We start from the raw sequence: 14,077 nt of genomic DNA, 5'->3' as shown, positions 1-14,077 counted from the left end.
TTCAACCTCAGGAGGCTGAAGAAATTCGGCTTGTCACCAAAAGCACTCACAAACTTCTACAGATGCACAATCGAGAGCATCCTGGCGGGCTGTATCACCGCCTGGTACGGCAACTGCTCCGCCCACAACCGTAAGGCTCTCCAGAGGGTAGTGAGGTCTGCACAACGTATCACCGGGGGCAAACTACCTGCCCTCCAGGACACCTACACCACCCGATGTTACAGGAAGGCCACAAAGATCATCAAGGACAACACCCACCCGAGCCACTGCCTGTTCACCCCGCTATCATCCAGAAGACGAGGTCAGTACAGGTGCATCAAAGGACCGAGAGACTGAAAAACAGCTTCTATCTCAAGGCCATCAGACTGTTAAACAGCAACCACTAACATTGAGTGGCTGCTGCCAACACACTGACTCAACTCCAGCCACTTCAATAATGGGAATTGATGGGAAAGGATGTAACATATATCACTAGCCACTTTAAACAATGCTACCTTATATAATGTTACATACCCTACATTATTCATCTCATATGTATATGTATATACTGTACTCTATCATCTACTGCATCCTTATGTAATACATGTATCACTAGCCACTTTAACTATGCCACTTTGTTTACATACACATCTCATATGTATATACTGCACTCGATACCATCTACTGTATCTTGCCTTTGCTGCTCTGTACCATCACTCATTCATATATCCTTATGTACATATTCTTTATCCCCTTACACTGTGTATAAGAAATTAGTTATGGAATTGTTAGTAAGATTACTTGTTGGTTATTACTGCATTGTCGGAACTGGAAGCACAAGCATTTAGCTACACTCGCATTAACATCTGCTAACCATGTGTATGTGACAAATAAAATTTGATTTGATTTTGATTTGATTTATAGTTATGTATTGTCATGTGTAGTCATGTATAGTCATGTGTAGTCATTTACAGTCTTGTATAGTCTTGTATAGTTATGTATGGTCTTGTATAGTTATGTATGGTATTGTATAGTTATGTATGGTCTTGTATAGTCATGTATGGTTATGTATAGTTATGTATGGTATTGTATAGTTATGTATGGTATTGTATAGTTATGTATGGTATTGTATAGTTATGTATGATATTGTATAGTTATGTATGGTCTTGTATAGTCATGTATGGTATTGTATAGTTATGTATGGTCTTGTATAGTCATGTATGGTTATGTATAGTTATGTATGGTATTGTATAGTTATGTATGGTATTGTATAGTTATGTATGGTATTGTATAGTCATGTATGGTCTTGTATAATTTTGTATGGTATTGTATAGTTATGTATGGTCTTGTATAGTTATGTATGGTCTTGTATAGTTATGTATGGTCTTGTATAGTTATGTATGGTCTTGTATAGTTATGTATGTGTGTGCTGCTTCAAAAGCTCTCCATCAACACAGGGGAGTGGTCACAGTCAGACATTGAAGCCTTCTTGGGAGGTGATTGTCTCTCTGGACACTTATCATCGTCACAATGAACAATTATTGTATAAGTGTGTCTGCTTGTCTCTTTCCTCTACTGTACCATCCTCAACCAGCCAAGCCACACGGGCTGAGGAGACCAGGGTGTGTGTGGGACTTTCCCAGCGACAAACCCTCTAAGCTCCCTGACACACATCAGAAGAAGGGACTGACTGATGAGGGTGGGCGCCACACTATGTGCCCAGCCCAAAGTTTCTCCTTCCTTCCTTAATAACGGCCACTTTCAGAGATGTGTTAAACCCTACTATTGGCGTGAGCTGAGGCAGACTGAGAGGACTGTGAGGCAGCCAGACATAGTACAGGAGAGATTCCGTCCCGCTCTCATTCATAAGTTTATGTTAAACAGACGTCTATGACAGATGTTCATTCGTCTGTCTGTCATAGGCATCTATCTATCATAAACTCATGGACGAGAGACGGACAGACGGATGTGTTTCAGAAGACACTATAAACATGTACACGCTGCCTGTGTGTGCAGTCGTGTGTGACACACCTGTCCTAAGGAGATGTGTCTGTCTGGGCGGTGCACCACTACATGAGCCTCTGGAAGCCTTATTGATGAGCCAGATTAAGGCCTGTATAATGACTGTGTAATAATGACTGTGTAGTAATGTTTGGTAATGACTGTTATTATTATTATGGTGGTGATGAACAACACCTCCCCCTGTCTCTCTGTCTGGGTTCTGCCTAAAGTAGAGTTTCTCCGGAGGTCAGATAAGGTCTTGGAAGTCTGAGGCTATTGTTGTTTCTTAAGAGGCTCCAGTCAACAAATTAGACTATAGTTAATTCAATACGTCATTCGTCTTCAATCCCTTGTCCCGATATGAAAGGTCAATAATTACTACAACCTGACCCAGCTTGTCAAAGCTGTGATGCTGATCAGACATTTCTTTTCTACAACTCAACAGACATAGAGAAACAGGTCTCGGCATGCTCCTCCACATCATTATATTTTGGGTCCTCGTAATCTGCTGGACCACTAAGGATGGGGAAAATACCTGAAGTGTGACCTCAGACACAATACCTTATGATCTGTGTTTTACCTGAATGAGATGCAACCAGACTGTTCTCATGAATCATACGCTTCTGTCTGTCTGTCTGTCTGCCTGCCTGCCTGCCTGCCTGCCTGCCTGCCTGTCTGTCTGTCTGTCTGTCTGTCTGTCTGTCTGTCTGTCTGTCTGTCTGTCTGTCTGTCTGTCTGTCTGCCTGCCGGCCTGCCTGCCTGCCTGCCTGTCTGTCTGTCTGTCTGTCTGTCTGCCTGTCTACCTGCCTGTCTGTCTGTCTGCCTGCCTGTCTGTCTGTCTGTCTGTCTGCCTGCCTGTCTGTCTGTCTGTCTGTCTGTCTGCCTGCCTGCCTGTCTGTCTGTCTGTCTGTCTGTCTGTCTGTCTGTCTGTCTGTCTGTCTGTCTGCCTATTTGTCCGCATAGGGAGTTCTGACGATCAGGAAACTATTGCTTAGGATCAGCTATGCCAAAGCAACCACCTAGCTTTTGTAAAAAGTCATTACCATCTAATACAGATATGTGAAAACATATCCCCAAAGTATTAGAAAACAAAAACAAACCACATAATGGTCTTGTCATTCAGACCAGCTTGGCAATACTGTACTTGAGAATGTTTTTATCTGGAAATACTTCTAGAGTTGTCACGCCTTGGTCTTAGTATTTTGTGTTTTAGTTTATTAGTTAGTCAGACCAGGGTGTGACATGGGGTTATTATGTATTGTATTTTCGTATTGGGGTTTGTAGTGTTTGGGATTGTAGTTGATTAGGGGTGTGTGTGTGTGTGTTAAATAGGTTGGCTGCCTGAGGCGGTTCTCAATCAGAGTCAGGTGATTCTCGTTGTCGCTGATTGGGAACCGTATTTAGGTAGCCTGGTTTTCGCCTTGTATTTCGTGGGTGATTGTTCCTGTCTCTGTGTAGTGTGCACCAGTCAGGCTGTAATAGGTTTCACGTTCTGTTTGTTGTTTTGTATTTATTTAGTTATTCGTGTATAGTTCGTTCGTTTGTCTTTCTAAATAAACATGAGTAACCTACACGCTGCATTTCGGTCCGACTCTCTTTCAACTAAAGAAGAACGCCGTTACAAGACTCATTAAGGTGTCATCATCATCATCACTTTGTAAAAGAACATGGTCACAACAAGGATCAGATTTTTCAAATCCAGTTGGATAAACACCCCAAACAGCCTACCCGACCTCTCAGTGGCGTCCACATGGTCCTAAAGCACACAGGTTGCCTCGTTTTTAGCACATTCCAATGATAAACCTGGGAGGGACAAAAATGCAATTTCAGAATGAGGGCTGGACAAGTCCCCCGTCCTATAGTATTTAGGGTATAATAGCAGCACTCACACATTAGGCAGGAATGTGGCTTTGGCCACATCACATCCAAGGCTAATGCAAATAGAAAAGTTGGAAATTTGATGTTGAAATCAAATCAAATCAAATTGTATTTGTCACATGCGCCGAATACAACAGGTGTCGGCCTTACAGTGAAATGCTGACTTACAAGCCCTTAACCAACAGGTAGACCTTACAGTGAAATGCTGACTTACAAGCCCTTAACCAACAGGTAGACCTTACAGTGAAATGCTGACTGACAAGCCCTTAACCAACAGGTGTAGACCTTACAGTGAAATGCTGACTTACAAGCCCTTAACCAACAGGTAGAACTTACAGTGAAATGCTGACTTACAAGCCCTTAACCAACAGGTGTAGACCTTACAGTGAAATGCTGACTTACAAGCCCTTAACCAACAGGTAGACCTTACAGTGAAATGCTGACTTACAAGCCCTTAACCAACAGGTGTAGACCTTACAGTGAAATGCTTACTTACAAGCCCTTAACCAACAGGTGTAGACCTTACAGTGAAATGCTGACTTACAAGCCCTGAACCAACAGGTGTAGACCTTACAGTGAAATGCTTACTTACAAGCCCTTAACCAACAGGTGTAGACCTTACAGTGAAATGCTTACTTACAAGCCCTTAACCAACAGGTGTAGACCTTACAGTGAAATGCTGACTTACAAGCCCTTAACCAACAGGTGTAGACCTTACAGTGAAATGCTTACTTACAAGCCCTTAACCAACAGGTGTAGACCTTACAGTGAAATGCCTACTTACAAGCCCTTAACCAACAGGTGTAGACCTTACAGTGAAATGCTGACTGACAAGCCCTTAACCAACAGGTGTAGACCTTACTGTGAAATGCTGACTGACAAGCCCTTAACCAACAGGTGTAGACCTTACAGTGAAATTCTTACTTACAAGCCCTTAACCAACAGGTGTAGACCTTACAGTGAAATTCTTACTTACAAGCCCTTAACCAACAGGTGTAGACCTTACTGTGAAATGCTGACTTACAAGCCCTTAACCAACAGGTGTAGACCTTACAGTGAAATGCTGACTGACAAGCCCTTAACCAACAGGTGTAGACTTTACAGTGAAATGCTGACTGACAAGCCCTTAACCAACAGGTGTAGTCCTTACAGTGAAATGCTTACTTACAAGCCCTTAACCAACAATGCAGTTTTAAGAAAATACTTACGAAATAAACTAAAGTAAAAAATCCAATTAAAAAATCAAAGAACAATAACAAGGCTATATATAGGGGTACCGGTACCGAGTCAATGTGCAGGGGTACAGGTTAGTGGAGGTAATTTGTACATGTAGGTAGGGGTTTATTGACTGTGCATAGATAATAAACAGTAGCAGCTGGGGGGGTGTCAATGTAAATAGTTCAGGTGGCCATTTGATGAATTGTTCAGCAGTAATATGGCTTGGGTATAGAAGACTGCAATTATTAACTGTTATTTCCTTGGCAGCTCTTAGCCTACATTTTTGCCTTTACGTGGAACAACTCACAGAGCTCTTTGAAATGACATGTTCTGGTCCCCCATTGGTCAGTTCAGAGAAAGGATCAGAGACCTCTATGTTGATAAATGTGCCTGTTTTTCTTCATATGTTTTGTATATTGTATGTTGTATATATATGTTTGATGTATTTATGCAGGGCTCATCTGAAAAAGAGAGGCTAGTCTCAGTATAGCTTCCCTGTCCAAATAGAAGTTTAATAATAATAATAACCTAATTTGGAAAGAAATTACAAGAATGCTTTAGGGGATATACTGTAGCAACAAATATAATGCCCTAAGGCAAATTCTGCAAGAAAAAGTATTAAGTTAATGCTAGCCAGATAGACTGAGATGCCCCCCACTCCCCATACATATATAACACAATCATCTAAATATATTGTTTGTGAATCAAGCAGATATATTGTAGGGACTCAGTGTGTCTCTCATCTGGTGATGTTAGTCATTTACAGCAGACACTTGATCATTGGCTTGCCTCAGTGGCAGCTCTATTGTTTGTGTGGACTTCCCTCCAGTGGTGAAACCTTGTCATGACAGCAGATAAAGAATACAGCCGTTACTTTTGCTTCTTTTGTTATTTCATCATATTCCATTCCATGTATTCAGTAGGTCGATGAAATTATAAAAAACAAAGGTAAATTATGTAAATGATCGTCAATATCTTGTAGGCTAACTGTGTTGTAATACTATGTTGCAGGAGTGACACACATGGTGAGGAATAATTACTTCATGATCTGAGGATTAAATGAGAGCCACATGAATGTGGAACAATTTTAGAAACTCAAGCGCATATCACACATATCGTAGGAATGACATAATATTAACGTTAGTGTTCTCATCACCCGTCTGAGGGGACCAAAGCATTTCAGCATGTGCTACTATCAAGCGCTCCTGCGCACAATAAACCAAGTGCGTGCGTTTGGAACGCCCAGGAAACAGGAAGTGATCCGCAAGCGAATCTCTTTTTTTGTGAATGAGCGGTGCTCGCTTGATGATTCTTCAGAGATGCGGAGAGGATTACAGACATCTGTCAGCCTACACAATTATAGACACCATATAATTCGTCACCCACCCTAGGCTACGTACTGTATTCAGGAGAAGGAAGAAGAGTAGACTAGGGACTCTACTACATACTCATATCAGGCGAGTTTGAAATATGCAAATCTCTTCTGCTGCATCATTCAACTACAACAATACACTGTCTGCTGTAATTCACGACCAGATTGTTTTCGAACGTATTGTTCAGTTGATAGTTGTCGGATATGCAGTAGCACTCGTCATGAATATACAAGATCCCCACATGAGAAAAAGCACATTTTCAGTCAATGACTGGCCTGTAACTTTTAGATAAATAAAATATATTTTAAAAAAACGATGAAAAATATATTTACGCGCAAAATACGTTTTGTGTCAGTAGAAAGGTACCTCATAAACAGTAACGACTATGTAATGATGATGTTATAACATTGTAATTACAGAGAGAGAGAAGAGCACCACCATGTCATCTTCATTCTCAGACACTCTCCAGTTCCGTTTCTCCAGCCCAGTCCACGATGACTCCATCCTGCAAAAGATGAGCCTGCTGAGAGAGGACCGACGCTTCTGTGACGTCACCCTCGTCCTCGGATCAGGGTCGTTCCGCTTCCCGGGTCACCGGGTGGTCCTGGCGGCCTCCTCTGCCTTCCTCCGGGACCAATTCCTGCTGCACGAGGGGAGCCGGGAGCTGCTGGTGACTGTGGTGCCCAGTGCGGAGGTAGGCCATCGGCTGCTCCTGTCCTGTTACACAGGCCACCTGGAGGTCCCTCTGAGGGAGCTGGTCAGCTATCTGACGGCAGCGAGCGCACTGCAGATGAGCCACGTGGTGGAGAGGTGTGCCCAGGCCGTCTCTCAGTACCTGGACCCCACCCTTGCCCACCTGAAGCTGGAGAGGAGCCCAGAGACCGAGGGAACCCCTCTACCACCACCAGACAGCGTTAAACCCCAACCCAGCTCAGCAAGTCTGGACGAGGGGGAGATGGAGGGGGAGACCCAGGAGGACCCAGAGGACAGGGACCACAGCCTGGCCTCAGAAGACACTCCTGACAGTGTCCACATGGTACACGCTAACAGCCCGTACGCTAACAGCACGTACGCTAACAGCACGTACACTAACAGCACGTACCCTTACAGCCCGTACCCTTACCCGACGGGCGCACACAGACGCAAGCAGCGCCCGCCCACGCCATGCAGAGAGTATAGGAAGAGGACCTTCTCCCCAGCAGGAAGTCCTGCCCACAGCAGTTCAGGATTGGCTGACAGCTCCCAGGACCAGGAAGTGGACGGGGACTCTGGAGAGGACATATACATGCTTGCTGCTCGTCATATGCAGGGCGTTGGGGGCGGGTCTCCCGAGTCCTCCTTTAGAGTTCTGACGGGGGCAGAGTTTTCAGGACGGGGACAGGAGATGCTCCTCCAGAGACCCTACCTGTGCAGGAAGTGTGACCGAGGGTTCCACCACCTGGACAGCTACGTGGGACACCTAAAGGAACACAGGCTCTACCCGTGTCTTCTCTGTGGGAAGAGCTTCAGCCAGAAAAGCAACCTGACCCGACACATCAGGGTTCACACAGGGGTCAAGCCTTTCCAGGTGAGTGGAACACATCCCTCCACCTTTACTGTGTTTAAAGCACTTTGAGCATCTTGACAAGCTCATATGTGACTCAGTTGGTAAGCATGTGGGGCTGTCAATGCCAGGGTTGTGAGATGTATAAGATGTATTTTAGTATTGTTTGTATGTAATGTATTGTAATCTGCTTTGGATGTAACTGTCTGCTAAATTTCTTATATTATTATTTTATTACTATATTATTATTCCAGTGCCCGCTTTGCCACAAGACCTTTTCCCAGAAGGCCACACTGCAAGACCACCTTAACCTCCACACAGGGGACAAGCCACACAAGTGCAACTACTGCGCCATCCACTTCGCACACAAACCAGGCCTCCGGCGCCACCTCAAGGACATCCATGGCAAGAGCAGCCTTCAGAACATGTTTGAGGAGGTGGTGTGAGCCTGGGAGCTGCTGGACTTCTGCAGCAAGAGACTTCGGAGTTAAGCATACCAGTGCCTAAATGAAAACTACAAAGAATTTGAACAACAAAAAATTCAAACTACAGAGAATTAGAACTACAAAGAATTAAAACTACAGAGAATTAGAACTCCAAAGAATTAAAACTACAGAGAATTAGAACTACAAATAATTAGAACTACAAATAATAAGAACTACAAAGAATTAGAACTACAAAGAATTAGAACTACAAAGAATTTAAACTAAAAACAATTAGAACTACAAAGACAAGGAGGAAACTAGTGTAAATGTATTGCACTCAATGTGTACATATGCCAGTATATATTCAACTTGTCTGCCTCTTTAATGATGTAGCTAGAGATTTAGCACAGACCCATGTCTAAATGAAAACTATGTAGAAGAACAGGCCAGGAGGGAGAAGTAGACTAAACTAGAGTGGATTGAAAAGATATTGAAATGACCAACTGAAGATGATCTTCCACTAGTTTGCCTCTTTCCTAATGTGATGTTTTTGCACTTTATTTTCTCCCCCCATCCAGACACTCTTAATGAGTGTTTTGATGGACTATCACAGGAACATACAGAATCAGTCAACAAACTGTAGCTACATCACTGCTATTTATATTTTTGTGCATTAGAGTGTGTACCCACAAGTGTGTGTGTATTGTGTGTGTGTATTTGTATGTGTGTGTGTGTGTGTATTTGCGTGTGTGTGTTTATTTGTGTGTGTTTATTTGTGTGTGTGTATTTGTTTGTGTGTGTGTGTGTGTGTGTGTGTGTGTGTGTGTGTGTGTGTGTGTGTGTGTGTGTGTGTGTGTGTGTGTGTGTGTGTGTGTGTGTGTGTGTGTGTGTGTGTGTGTATTTGTGTGTGTGTGTGTGTACTGTAAGAGAAATGTGTCCACCTGTCTGTGTTTCCTTACGATAGATATCTGTCTGTGTTTCTTTACGATAGATATCTGTCTGTGTTTCTTTACGATAGATATCTGTCTGTGTTTCTTTACGATAGATATCTGTCTGTGTTTCTTTACGATAGATATCTGTCTGTGTTTCTTTACGATAGATATCTGTCTGTGTTTCTTTATGATAGATATCTGTCTGTGTTTCTTTACGATAGATATCTGTCTGTGTTTCTTTACGATAGATATCTGTCTGTGTTTCTTTACGATAGATATCTGTCTGTGTTTCTTTATGATAGATATCTGTCTGTGTTTCTTTACGATAGATATCTGTCTGTGTTTCTTTATGATAGATATCTGTCTGTGTTTCTTTACGATAGATATCTGTCTGTGTTTCTTTATGATAGATATCTGTCTGTGTTTCTTTACGATAGATATCTGTCTGTGTTTCTTTATGATAGATATCTGTCTGTGTTTCTTTACGATAGATATCTGTCTGTGTTTCTTTACGATAGATATCTGTCTGTGTTTCTTTACGATAGATATCTGTCTGTGTTTCTTTATGATAGATATCTGTCTGTGTTTCTTTATGATAGATATCTGTCTGTGTTTCTTTATGATAGATATCTGTCTGTGTTTCTTTACGATAGTTATCTGTCTGTGTTTCTTTATGATAGATATCTGTCTGTGTTTCTTTATGATAGATATCTGCTGCTTTGATATATGGCCGTGACGCACAACACCTCAAAGGATCCCATGTGTGTGTTTTATTAAGATGATGTTGTTAAGATGATGTTATTAAGATGATGTTGTTAAGATGATGTTGTTAAGACAATGTTGTTAAGATGATGTTATTAAGATAATGTTGTTAAGATGATGTTGTTAAGATAATGTTGTTAAGATGATGATGTTAAGAGGATGTTATTAAGATAATGTTGTTAAGATGATGTTATTAAGATGATGTTATTAAGATAATGTTGTTAAGATGATGTTTTGGTTTTACTACTTGACTTGTGAAGCACCTGAAAATAATGAGGTAGTTTTATGCTGATTGACAAATCAGACATGGCTAATTTTAGGTAACTTTGCAAATTTAACATTAGCTGTCTCTTTTCATATGAATATTGCATAATGTCTCATTGATTAAATGTGTGTCTGTTTAAATCAGCAGTTCTCTTGTCATTGTTGTAGATTTGAACTGCATACTGCGTTGTAGACCTTTTATAGATGGCCACAAGGTGGCACCTGCAGTATTGGATGATGTGAATTTCATCTTTCTGACATTTCACTTGGAATAAAGAGTTTACTTGTAGACAGTCATTCTCCAAGAACACGTAATCATGGAATGTGTTGGTGTGTGTAGGAATGGAATGTATTAATCAATATATTCTTTGCGTAAATGAGTGCTCTACAATATGTTGGTGTTTCTGTGTGTTGGTCTGTAGGGCTATGTGTTCTGCATGGGTAAGAGATGTAGAGTGAGGGAGGCAGTGGTATGCCCCAGTATATAACCTGAGTCATCTGTGTACCTCACTGAGCCCCAGTATATAACCTGAGTCATCTGTGTACTTCACTGAGCCCCAGTATATAACCTGAGTCATCTGTGTACCTCACTGAGCCCCAGTATATAACCTGAGTCATCTGTGTACCTCACTGAGCCCCAGTATATAACCTGAGTCATCTGTGTACCTCACTGAGCCCCAGTATATAACCTGAGTCATCTGTGTACCTCACTGAGCCCCAGTATATAACCTGAGTCATCTGTGTACCTCACTGAGCCCCAGTATATAACCTGAGTCATCTGTGTACTTCACTGAGCCCCAGTATATAACCTGAGTCATCTGTGTACCTCACTAAGTATCAGGCGGTGGTATGCCCCAGTATATAACCTGAGTCATCTGTGTACCTCACTGAGCCCCAGTATATAACCTGAGTCATCTGTGTACCTCAGGCGGTGGTATGCTGAGCCCCAGTATATAACCTGAGTCATCTGTGTACCTCACTAAGTATCAGGCGGTGGTATGCCCCAGTATATAACCTGAGTCATCTGTGTACCTCACTGAGCCCCAGTATATAACCTGAGTCATCTGTGTACCTCACTGAGCCCCAGTATATAACCTGAGTCATCTGTGTACCTCACTGAGCCCCAGTATATAACCTGAGTCATCTGTGTACCTCACTGAGCCCCAGTATATAACCTGAGTCATCTGTGTACCTCACTGAGCCCCAGTATATAACCCGAGTCATCTGTGTACCTCACTGAGCCCCAGTATATAACCTGAGTCATCTGTGTACCTCACTGAGCCCCAGTATATAACCTGAGTCATCTGTGTACCTCACTAAGTATCAGGCGGTGGTATGCCCCAGTATATAACCTGAGTCATCTGTGTACCTCACTAAGTATCAGGCGGTGGTATGCCCCAGTATATAACCTGAGTCATCTGTGTACCTCACTGAGCCCCAGTATATAACCTGAGTCATCTGTGTACCTCACTGAGCCCCAGTATATAACCTGAGTCATCTGTGTACCTCACTGAGCCCCAGTATATAACCTGAGTCATCTGTGTACCTCACTGAGCCCCAGTATATAACCCGAGTCATCTGTGTACCTCACTGAGCCCCAGTATATAACCTGAGTCATCTGTGTACCTCACTGAGCCCCAGTATATAACCTGAGTCATCTGTGTACCTCACTGAGCCCCAGTATATAACCCGAGTCATCTGTGTACCTCACTGAGCCCCAGTATGTAACCTGAGTCATCTGTGTACCTCACTGAGCCCCAGTATATAACCTGAGTCATCTGTGTACCTCACTGAGCCCCAGTATATAACCTGAGTCATCTGTGTACCTCACTGAGCCCCAGTATATAACCAGAGTCATCTGTGTACCTCACTGAGCCCCAGTATATAACCTGAGTCATCTGTGTACCTCACTGAGCCCCAGTATATAACCTGAGTCATCTGTGTACCTCACTGAGCCCCAGTATATAACCTGAGTCATCTGTGTACCTCACTGAGCCCCAGTATATAACCAGAGTCATCTGTGTACCTCACTGAGCCCCAGTATATAACCTGAGTCATCTGTGTACCTCACTGAGCCCCAGTATATAACCTGAGTCATCACTGAGCCCCAGTATATAACCTGAGTCATCTGTGTACCTCACTGAGCCCCAGTATATAACCTGAGTCATCACTGAGCCCCAGTATATAACCTGAGTCATCACTGAGCCCCAGTATATAACCTGAGTCATCACTGAGCCCCAGTATATAACCTGAGTCATCACTGAGCCCCAGTATATAACCTGAGTCATCACTGAGCCCCAGTATATAACCCGAGTCATCACTGAGCCCCAGTATATAACCTGAGTCATCTGTGTACCTCACTAAGTATCAGGTGGTGGTATGCCCCAGTATATAACCTGAGTCATCACTGAGCATCTACACTGTCTGAGTGGATACTCCTGCATGTCTGAGAGGGTTTCCTTTCAATCTCTGCCCTCCTTAATCTCTCAGTCACTCTCTCCTCTTTCTCTTGTATCCCTTTGCTGGATAAATGTCAGCCTCACTCAGCTCAGTGCAAACCAACAATTCTCCCATGGTCCCCCCGGAGTACTGAGAGGGACACAGAGCGACTGTAAAAGGGAGCAGTGTGTGTGTGTGTGTGTGTAAAGTGCTGTTTAGAACCGTTCCATTATTGAATGAGGAATGGAGGAGAGGAGAGAGGGGGAGTATTGGGGCTCTCTTTCTCCATCCTCTGAACAACGTTTCTGCTACTTCTAGAGCCATACTACAACCAGCGAAAACTTAAGATTCCAGTATGGGCTCAATAACTAGGTTATTATAGGTAGGCTACAATCATGACACAGTAACAATTGATGAATTACTGAACGCTAGAAACATTCGGAATGCACTGCACTTTATCTTGCATTAGATTGTACTGTTAGACAAATAAGATTAGCAAGCAGAGACAGTGAGAAGGTCAATTCGATAGGTGTTTGTCATTATAGCGCCAAAACCCGCTCAGAGCATTGTGTCTATAGGTCCTATCGCATCCTCTGTCTCTTTAAAAACAATGCGGTCCACGCCTCGAAAAGCGGCTTGTTCCGGCTTTGCCCCTTTACGTCTTTATCCTTGCCCATAATATGAAAATAGTACCACATACGCACAACCATAATAAACAAGGTTTCGAGGTAAATGTTCAATATATATTATTTTGTTCCGCTCGTTTTAACACGAAACACTCTCCTGCTGATCAAGACGCGCCTGCTACCGGCACGCAGTTCAAAAACGGGAAGCGGAGTGATACAATACACACGATCGTTGTCGCTAGTTGTCAAACCAAGGGAGGGTAGGCTACCTGAGCGGACAAGTCGCGTAGGTTGGGAATTAATATAGAAATTGGAGCATATAAATGTCATTTGATGTGCTGAAATGACAGTTTTCAATGCGGGATCTATATCATTCAGTTGATTACAGCTGTTCCATTGCAACAGCTGCTGATGTTTTTTTCCGTTTGTTCTCTTGGACGATAAAAAGATGATCATTGTAGTACTTCGTTACAGTGCCTAAGGTAAGTGACAGAAAGAGGCGCGACTTTTAGCTGGTTGTTTGTGTTGCATGCTACTAAAACGCTAGGCGAATGGCTGTACAATTTGGATGTGGAATCATGTAGTAAATGTAATTTATTTTGGAAATATTGGTTACTTAGCATTTTCTTCAGAGGAA

The 14,077-nt window shown here is 42.8% G+C and overlaps 2 protein-coding genes across 2 annotated transcripts in view; both read left to right on the top strand.

Annotated features, from left to right (window-relative positions):
- The first annotated feature begins 6,346 nt into the window (after positions 1–6,346).
- On the top strand, positions 6,347–9,470 carry LOC135547906 (zinc finger and BTB domain-containing protein 26-like). The gene is made up of 3 exons (XM_064977115.1): positions 6,347–6,533; positions 6,869–8,016; positions 8,247–9,470. Exons 2-3 carry the CDS (start codon positions 6,889–6,891, stop codon positions 8,436–8,438), a joined length of 1,320 nt encoding a protein of 439 aa, XP_064833187.1. The 5' UTR covers positions 6,347–6,533; positions 6,869–6,888; the 3' UTR covers positions 8,439–9,470.
- A 4,070-nt stretch (positions 9,471–13,540) lies between these two features.
- The window catches only part of LOC135548146 (roquin-2-like), a 44,806-nt gene continuing 44,269 nt past the window's right edge, over positions 13,541–14,077 (top strand). The window contains exon 1 of the mRNA XM_064977452.1: positions 13,541–13,922. The gene's annotated coding sequence lies outside the window, so the exon portion shown is untranslated. The remainder of the gene's footprint in view (positions 13,923–14,077) is intronic.

Source organism: Oncorhynchus masou, chromosome 11 (genome assembly GCF_036934945.1).
Source record: "Oncorhynchus masou masou isolate Uvic2021 chromosome 11, UVic_Omas_1.1, whole genome shotgun sequence".
Taxonomy (NCBI): Eukaryota; Metazoa; Chordata; class Actinopteri; order Salmoniformes; family Salmonidae; genus Oncorhynchus; species Oncorhynchus masou.
This window is presented reverse-complemented; position numbering and strand designations above follow the sequence as displayed.

Coding starts and splice junctions, on each gene's coding strand:
- LOC135547906 (XM_064977115.1), top strand. CDS start 6,889: ATGTCATCTTCATTCTCAGACACTCTCCAGTTCCGTTTCTCCAGCCCA. Junction 8,017..8,246: donor CAGGGGTCAAGCCTTTCCAG/GTGAGTGGAACA, acceptor TTATTATTCCAG/TGCCCGCTTTGCCACAAGAC.